Source organism: Megascapheus bottae, chromosome 9 (genome assembly GCF_031878675.1).
Source record: "Megascapheus bottae isolate mThoBot1 chromosome 9, mThoBot2.hap1, whole genome shotgun sequence".
Classification (NCBI taxonomy): domain Eukaryota; kingdom Metazoa; phylum Chordata; class Mammalia; order Rodentia; family Geomyidae; genus Megascapheus; species Megascapheus bottae.
Genome location: NC_143517.1, coordinates 27433540 through 27443175, shown reverse-complemented (window position 1 = coordinate 27443175; position 9636 = coordinate 27433540). Strand labels below are relative to the sequence as shown.

The 9636-nt window shown below is 38.4% G+C and overlaps 1 protein-coding gene across 1 annotated transcript; it reads left to right on the top strand.

Moving 5' to 3' along the window:
• Window positions 1–210: 210 nt before the first annotated feature.
• On the top strand, window positions 211–6845 carry LOC150058931 (fatty acid-binding protein, adipocyte). The gene is made up of 4 exons (XM_090338991.1): window positions 211–364; window positions 4441–4613; window positions 5958–6059; window positions 6619–6845. The coding sequence occupies exons 1-4, from the start codon at window positions 292–294 to the stop codon at window positions 6667–6669; spliced, it is 399 nt and encodes a 132-aa protein (XP_090195117.1). The 5' UTR covers window positions 211–291; the 3' UTR covers window positions 6670–6845.
• Window positions 6846–9636: the final 2791 nt, after the last annotated feature.

Sequence of the window (9636 nt, the reverse complement as noted above, 5' to 3'; positions counted from 1 at the left end):
ACTCTGTTCATAGTTAAAAATAATTTGTACTCTAAGTCCAATGACCATTTGCCAGGGAGAACCAAAGTTGAGAAATTTCTATTAAAAACATGACTCAGAGGGAAAAAAATACAGAGGCTAGTCTAGTAGTGGAGGAAATGATCTGATATCGTCTGTAATTGGTTCCTCCTGTGATCACATGTTCTGGGCATCTTTAAAAAAGAGTAATCTGGACTCAGAAGAGTCACAGCACCTTCCTGAAACCTGCAGTCTCTTTCTCACCTGAAAGAAGAATCCTAGAAGGTTCACAAAATGTGTGATGCATTTGTAGGTACCTGGAAACTGGTCTCCAGTGAAAATTTTGATGAGTACATGAAAGAAGTCGGTAAGAAACTACTTTGATGACTGAATTTGTGTCTTTTTCTTTTAGTAGGAAAAGGGCTTAGAGCTGGCTTTCACCCTGGAAGCACTGGTCAGAATTAGGTAGGGCTGTTTTTATATAGAAGCTGTATAGGCAGCAAGTAAGATTCTATTTCTAGAAACATCTGAATCAGAGATATAACTAAAGCTTCCAACAGGTGAAACAACCTGAAAACGTATATAAATGTAATTATGAGCTATAGAATATCAAGATTTCTTTTTCTGCAAAGCTTGAGTGCCTTTTGGTTTACATGGCTCTTTGCATGCTTTACTTTCATTTCCTTTGTATGTAAAATAGGCAATAATTTGGAAAGAAAAAAACATTGATTTCGCAACATGCAATGATTTCTCTTTAAAACTGAAGTCATTGTATTTACTATCTTATCAAAATCATATATATATGTATATGTACAAACATATGCCAATTATTTTCGTGTTGATCCATTAAAAATACTTTTTTTTTTGTGGATCATGAACTCAGCCTGGGCGGTGTCCCTGAGCAATTGAGCTCAAGGCTACTGCCCTATCCTTGAACCAAGTCCCACTTCCCTTTTTCTAGAGATTAACTGGAGATAAGAGTCTCAGGTCCTTTTGTGCCTGGGCTAGCTTTGAACCTTGATTCTCAGATCTCAGGCTCCTGAGTAGCTAGGATTACAGGCGTGAGCCACCATGCCCAGCTACAATTGTTTTATATAGAGAAATCTGAATTTTGAAAGGATATTCTCTAAAGGGCTTAAATACTTCTTTGAGCAGAAAGAATATGGTATGCCATAGAAATATTCTATAAGTAACATACCTTCCTTTTGACTGTTAGCAGAGGCTAGCAATCGTTTAGGCTCTGTTAGCATCTCCAATGTGTCACTGGGCGCATGTCTCCCAGATTATTCTGGCAGTAGAGCAGTAGAGGTAAATTAGGGAGGTCCTTCTACGAAGGCTGGTGCTTTGACCTCGTTCTCATCCAACTCTTATACAGGGTTAAATACAGGGCTAGAAATCTGGGAAGAAATTTTAGTCACTATCATTATTATGGTTTAAGATTTAATTCTCTAAATTTCAAGGGCTTTACTTTCTCAATTATGTAGTATGCACTTTTGGTTATCCATAACTACTGATTTTCTTTTTTTCCCCCATTTTTGAACTATCTTTAAATAGTTGTACAAGGAAATTTCAATTCAGCACATTAATATATGAATACAATGCATCTTGAGTGATGTTATTTCTTCCCTCAGCTTTCCCCACACCATCTACATCCCAACTCATCCATTTCCTCAAGTTACTTCATTCCATTTTCACATATGTACACATTGAATATTATGACTACATTTATTCATCACTTCTTTCTCCATGTTTTTGCTCTCTTCCCCTCAAGCCCTTTGCTTTTCTGATTTGTAGGTAAGAAGAATATCAGGAATTTCAGTATGAGTAATTAACTATTGCTTTTTATGTTTGTTTGTTGTTTTTTTTTTTGCCAGTCCTGGGCTTGAGCTCAGGGCCTGAGCACTGTCCTTGGACTTTCTCAAGGTTAGAGCTCTACCACTTGAGCCTCAGCACCACTTCCAGCTTTTTTCTATGTATGTGGTACCAAGGAATCGAACCCGGGTCTTCGTGCATGCTAGGCAAGCACTCTACCACTAGGCCAAACTCCCAGCCCCCAAAACTCTTTTTAAAAAGCAATAGTTGGCCAGGAGTTTGGCCTAGTGATAGAATGCTTGCCTAGCATGCACGAAGACCCGGGTTTGATTCCTCGGTACCACATACATAGAAAAAAGCCGGGAGTGGTGCTGAGGCTCAAGTGGTAGAGTGTTAACCTTGAGAAAGTCCAAGGACAGTGCTCAGGCCCTGAGCCCAAGCCCAGGACCAGCCAAAAAAAAAAAAAAAAGAGTTTTGTACTTGTGATATATATATTCAAGTTCCAAAACTACTTCTAAATTATAGGATTGGTAAATGAAGTTAATAAAGTATTGCCTGGGAGAAACTGGCAGTTCTAACAGAGGGTGAGTGGGTAGGTATTACTTTCAGTGGTTAAGAAAGGGAAGAATGGAGTAAAGGAACAGGATTGATTTTTCCCAAGCTCAACCTGTCTGGACTCACACTCCATCTCGCCTCCCTTACTAGTCTGGGTTGGTCCTTAGGTGTAATGCTGTATGTTGTATTAAAGCCGGTCCCTGAGTAACCATACATTAGCTTCCCACCTCTAGTCACTTCTTAGATAAGGAGCTGAGTCAGGCTTGGCATTAGCTACCTTACACTATTTTTGTTTCTCAGACACACCTTATTTCCAGCGGCTGTCCACCTTTAGTCATAAAATTATGATAGTTATAAATTCTGTATAACATGCACTGACAGCAAAGTATCAATGTTCATATTAGGTTGTGAGTTGGTGATCCTACACCTTACACAAGAAAATACATTCCTCTTCAAAACTAACAAACAAGATGAGGGGCAGGGTTGGGGGTGGGAAATGGGGACCAAAACATGAGAAAGAGTATCAATGCTTGTGAAGTAATGCACCTTCTATCTGGTGAATATAATGTAACCCTTCTATTAATTACAATAAAAAATTTAAAAACAACAACAACAACAAAAAACAAATAAATAGGAGTTAGCCAGGGACTTAGTGGCTCCCACCTGTAATCTTAGCTACTCAGGTAGGTGGCTGAGATCTGAGGATCATTTAAAGCCAGCCCAGGCAGGAAATCCAGTGAGACTTATCTCAAAAAAAAAAAAAACAACAAAAAAACAAAACAAAACAAAAAAAAAACTACCCAAAAAAGCCAGAAGTAGAGCAGTGGCTCAAGTTGGAGAGTTCTAATCTTGACTATAAAAGTTCAAAGACAATGCCCAGGTCCTGAGTTCAAGAGTGAGGACCAGCACAAAAACAAGCCAAAAAAGAAAGAAGGAAGGAAGGGAAAAAAGAAAGAAAGAAAATTGAAAAATGTAGGCAACTGGAAATCAAAGTGTTAGTTTCCAAAGTATTCTAAGCTAAGAAATACTAATTCCTTAGATTTTGAAGTTTTTCCAGTTGATGCCTATGTGATCCATCCTTTGTTTTCAATAACTTTGGAGACTTGTATGCCCATTCTAAAATGGTATAAACATAGGAAAATTTTTCTTTTGGGTATATTAATCAAGCTTTTGAATTCATAGTGGAATAATTTGGGAAAGAAGCCTAGAAAATTAGATTTGGCAGGAAATGCTATAATTCTTATTCAATCAGAATAAATAATCTTTCAGTCAGTTAACTCTATATTGGTTCTATTCATTCTGTTTCTGACTTTGGAGTTTCAAAAATAATTTTTAGGGCAGGCACTGGTGATCTGTAATCAGGACTCCAGAGACTGGGATCTGAGGATCATGGTCTGAAGTCAGCTCTGGCAGAAAAATCCAAGAGACTCTTATCTCCAACTAACCAGCAAAGAGTCAGAAGTAGAGTCTGGCTCAAGTGGTAGAGTGCCAGCCCTAAGCAAAAAAGTCAAGCCACAGGGGAAGGCCCTGAATTCAAGCCATAGTAATGGCAAACAAAATAACTTTTAATATCTAAGAAGGAATGACATGATGCCTCATGATAAACAGAAAAGTGATTTTGGAAATACATATTATATACATATAAGCCTGTACATATACATGTATGTAGACACATCTATGCATATATGTTCATGTGTGCTATGTGTATATATCATATGTGCCATGTATAGAAAATGTAATCTCTGCATGTGTTTCTGTTGAAAATTAATACTAGGTCTCCTGAAGAGTTGGATCCAAAACTACAAATAGGGAAATCTGAAGAATAAACCTATGTCTATTGAACCTCAGAGTTTTTCTTTAGATATTAGTTTATTTATCAGCAAGAACCATTTAAATAAACCTCCAGAAACTCACTGGCATCTTTTTTGTCTTCCATATGTTCATGCAGATGCACACACACACACACACACACACACACACACACACACAGCTGGTCCCCCACACACAGCTTTTTGATTTAGACAAAAGTGTGAGTGGAAACGTCAGCCTGACACTGTTTTCTTTTCCTAATGGTAGGAGTGGGCTTTGCCACCAGAAAAGTGGCTGGCATGGCCAAACCCAACATGATCATCAGCCTGAATGGAGACGTGATCACCATTAGATCAGAAAGTACCTTCAAAAACACCGAGATTTCCTTCAGACTGGACCAGGAATTTGACGAGGTCACCGCAGATGATAGGAAAGTCAAGGTGAGACGTGAAAAAATTCGCTTCTATATCGCCTGTGCTCATCAGAAGCAGTTTCATAATAACAGGAGGAAAAACTCTTTAAGGCCAAAGATCCCGAACTCCAACTAAAACTCACATTCATGTGTTTCCATATGTAGTAGATGGAGTATCCCTTTTTCACTCAGTTACTTTTATATTGAAAATGATTAGGGGGTGAGGGGAGGGAAATGGGAACAAAAAACATGAGAAGGGGTATTAATGTGTGTGAAATTGCACCATCTGGCAAATATAACTATAACCCCTCTATTAATTACAATAAAAATATATGAAGAAAATAAAAATGATTAACATGATTTATGTGGCATTCAATACATAGAGTTCTTGAACAAGTTAAAATAATAAAAGGAATTTTATTTTATTTTTTTTAAAAAGGTTATTAAACTGGGTGTAGTGATGCACGCCTATAATCTCAGCTACTCAGGAGGCTAATGTAAGGAAGGATTTGTGTGCAAGGTCATCCTCAGCCACATACAAATACTCTGTCTCAAAAATAAATAAGAAGGGTGTCGGGAGTTTGGCCTAGTGGTAGAGTGCTTGCCTAGCATGCACGAAGACCTGGGTTCGAGTCTTCGTACCACATATACAGAGAAAGCCAGAAGTGGTACTGTTGTGGCTCAAGTGGTAGAGTTCTAGCCTTGAGGAATGTCCAAGGACAGTGCTCAGGCCCTGAGTCCAAACCCAAGGCCTGGCAAAATAAATAAATAAGTAAATAAACAAATGTTTTTGCTTTTGTTTTAAATGGACCAGGATCCAGGTAATTTGTGGAGCACTTGGCTTTTGAACCTAAGGCTCAGGGTCAACTCTTTATACTGCAAATAAATAAATTCTTTTAACTTTAAATTGTTACAGTATTTTACTTTGTTATCTGATATATTGGATATATGCGTATTTGGTTATTTGAAATTGGATAGGAAAGGGGGGAAAACAAGATGAGAGTGGGGGTAGGGGGGAGGGAAATGGGGACCAAGACATGAGAAAGGGTATCAATGTATGTGAAGTAATGCACCTTCAATCTGGCAAATGTAATGTAACCCTTCTATTAATTACAATAAAAAATATATGGAAAAAATGATAAATCTTCAAAAAAAAGAATGCTCACCTATAACACCATCATCTCAATGTAAATATAGCTATCTTGTTTCATATTATCATTTTTTTCAAATTGCTGCTGTATTGAATATCTAGGGGGTTATATATATGTTGTGTATGCATAAATACATTCATTCAAACATATGAATTATATGTGTGTATATATATATGTATGTATGTAAACATACATTTTTTCTGCCTTTTCACCGATTGTAGAGCATCATAACTTTAGAGGGAGGTGCTTTGGTGCAGGTGCAGAAGTGGGATGGAAAATCAACCACCATAAAGAGAAAACGAGAGGATGATAAGCTGGTGGTGGTAAGTACATTCTAGGGACTTGATTCTAGATATTCCTAGCTCATCTCATGGTCAAGGAACTCACTTTGCTTGAATAGAACAAAATGGTCATCCTTAATAGAGTTAGGTTATCCTCTGGCAATTGCTCCAGGGTTTTTGGTTAGTTTGGTTCTTTGTGTTTTGATGCAGGAATTGAACTGAAGGTCTTAGGCTAGTTGAGCATTCACTTACCACCGAGCTAGTGCACAGGGCCCTTTTCTGCTGTTAAGCTCAGTCCAGGTTTTTTGCCTCCCAGGAGACATTCATTCCTTGACACCTCCCAGACCTGTCTGCAGTCAGGCCCTACTATATTTTGTTACCTATTCCTGCTTATGTTATTCTCCCATCATAGATTTTAAGGCTCCTATAGGAAAAGGAACATATTTTAATATGGGGGACATGTATATGTATATATATATGAGCCCAGAGCAAATGTGTTTTGTTGATTCTTGTTTCTTTCCCAAATGTTGAGAGATTCAATAGTTATGCCTGTGATGTAGTCCCATTGATTAACCGAGCATGTGTTTGCATCTATACGTAGGAATGTGTGATGAAAGGTGTCACTTCCACCAGAGTTTATGAGAGAGCCTAAGCCAAGGAACGCAAACCTGGACTAAAGTTTGCATCGGATGCAGCAACATTATATTGGATATAGAGTTCAAAAATACATTATTTTCCACGAATTGATATGCAACTAATTTTTCCCTAAGCTGGATTTTATTTACTATGGTTGTGTTTGGTCAAATAAAACTTTTTAGATTTAGAAAATGGTGCAGTGGTCTCTTTCTTATGCTAGATAATTTTGTATTTATAGTGAAGAAAATGTTTGCATTACTGATGTAAGTAAAAAAAAGCTCTTTCATAATAACTCATGGTGAGTAGGTGCTATAAACAATTCTACATCCTTCTAGAACACATTGTCTCTGAGACACCTAAAGTAGTTTTAAAGTTCAATGCTGTCCTGTCTAGAGTGTTGTACGTACGTACAGCAGTACGTATGAGGCATGCTATAGAGAACAAACAAGCAAAAACCTGTACAATTTTTTAAAATTGAGATAGTATATTCCTTTGTATTCTGGGATGTTCTTGAATATACTGTGCAGCTCAAATTGGTCTCAAACATGGAATCCACCTGCCTTCCAGTTCCTCTATAATTTTGATTCTAAAAATTATGAATAAACCAAGTGGCTTCATCTTCTATTGAAATAATAAAATGGCTGAGGCTGGCTACTTTAAAAAGGAAAGTTATGTAACCCACAGTTTTTTTTTAAATTTGTTTTGGGGGTTTATTTTGTTTGTTTTTTCTTTGCCAGTCCTGGAGCTTGAGCTCAAGGCCTGAGCACTAGCCCCAGACTTCTTTTGTTCAAGGCTAGTGCTCTACCACTTAAGCCGCAGCACCACTTCTGGCTTTTTCTGTGTGTGGTATGGTACTAAGGAATCAAAACCAGGGCTTCATGCATGCTAGACAACACTCTTATCTCTAAGCCACATTCTCAGTGTAGCTCACATTTTTGAGGCTGGAAATGAATGTATGAACAGCCCAACAGATTTCAGCCTCTGGTGAAGACTTCGTGGTCGGTAGCATCCTGAGGGGAAGCACCTAGGAGAGAGAGACATGGTGAGACAGGAAGCCAGAGAGCAAGAAGGGACCAGTTTTGTTCTTTTATAACAATCCATTCTGTGTCTTCTAGCTTGGTCCCACTCATCCCATCAGTGGACATTCCTTACCACTACTAATCACTCTGTCAACCAGGAGATCTAGTCACATTCTAGTAGGACCAGCTCTTAAAGTTTCCAGCATCTTAAAGCCAGCAGATTTCCAGGATGTGATGCTTAAGGGGACAAATCACATCCAAACCCTAGCAGCAGGCTGCCTCTAAAATTTGTGCAGAATTCTGTGCACATAATTTAGTAATATTTTTTCCTAGAAGATTGGTGATGGGATGGTTTATCTGTAAAGATTCAAACACCATTATATTAGTTTCTAACTATTTATTTATCTTCAGTGCATTTGCTTTTCTTCTCATCAGTACCACCATAATTTTTAGAAAATTACCTCTTGATGCTCCTAATAAATCTCCCTCTTAAGTCTCTGTCCTCTTCCTTTCTTCCCAAATCCTCAGTATTTCAGTGATAACCATACTGGAGCACTTTTTCATTGGAACTCTCACTGATTAAACCTTTAGTAGCTCCTATTGTTTCCAAAAAAATTTCAATTGCCTTAGCATGTCATACAGAATCTGCTTTATCTTGCCTTTTCTTAAATAACTCCCCAGTCTTATCATCATTTTGCTATTTTCACACAGTTTGTTCAGTCACATTCTTTCCTTCTTATTTTGAAACCTTCTGCTTCTTCCTCAGCAGAGTTCATCTCTCCCCAATCCCAATTCTTCTTCAAGAGTCTTCCCTTTTCCTTAATGTTACTATTCTGCTACTCCTCAATAAAAATCAAGCTAGGAGCCAATTCTGTGCATATGTACTGGTGAACTGAGCTATTTTTCAAAATTAGCTCTTCAAGGTGACTTCGTATTTTCCAGTTGATTGTAAAAGCATAAGGTAACAAGATGCAGTCCAATGTTAATTTGATAGGTAAGTCTATTTTACATCCCTGCATTTTTGAAGTTCACCTTATGCTCTCAGTCAGGTGTTCATCAGACATTTCTTGAGTATTCCCTCAGGCTAACTCAGCATTTATTGTTTAAAAGGCTGCACTGACAGTTCCACAGTCATATTTACCAGGTCACCTTTGGCTAAGTGTTGCAATTATTGACCTGAATTAATTTTGTGTCTCTTAATTTGGAGCAAATGAAGTGAGTCGAATGCAGACGCCCAGGATCTTAAAGTTTCTGCTGCCTATTGGCCATTTTAGAAGTATCACGTGATGAAAATATTCTTTTTGAAGTTCACCTTATGCATTGCTTCTACCAAGAAACAAAAGAAGGCACAGAGGAGATGCTCCTTTAAAAGGAAGAGAGGCAGGAGGTGAGGACATCTCAGGAAGACAATGTGTGGGAGCAGACTCATCTGCGGATCCTGCCACTAATCCCTTCTTCACAGGGGATGGGGGAGAGCAATGGCCAACCCAGCAACTCCCAGCACATGCCAAGCTCCGTCTGCTGCCATCACTGAGCTGTAATATGGGGTTAGGAGCACTCCTTCCAAGGTCTAAAGCATTGCTGACTTCCAGGACTTTAGGGTTTGGATGAAAATTACTCCCCACCCAATGGTTCCCTTAGAAAAGTGATGTTTTAGTCAGTGACTCAAGTCATGGAGTCTTTCTTGCCAGGAAGAATAAAGATTGATTTCCCATTTAATATGTTGGCCACATGGGATCATAGACAGGATCCTGGATCACAAGAGATGAAGAATGTGGAGTAGCATTAGAAAAACTGTAGGGACAGTAAGTCATAGGACAATATGATGGGGAATGTAGTTGAGTGGAAGAGTGCACAGGCCCTGGGTTCAATCCCTGGCACCACAAGAAACAAAATGTCATAATTTTTTTCAGCCCAGCCACCACTGTCTGACATCTGTAGTTCTAGCTACTCAGGAGGCTGCA

Coding starts and splice junctions, on each gene's coding strand:
- LOC150058931 (XM_090338991.1), top strand. CDS start 292: ATGTGTGATGCATTTGTAGGTACCTGGAAACTGGTCTCCAGTGAAAAT. Junction 365..4,440: donor TGAGTACATGAAAGAAGTCG/GTAAGAAACTAC, acceptor TCCTAATGGTAG/GAGTGGGCTTTGCCACCAGA. Junction 4,614..5,957: donor CAGATGATAGGAAAGTCAAG/GTGAGACGTGAA, acceptor CACCGATTGTAG/AGCATCATAACTTTAGAGGG.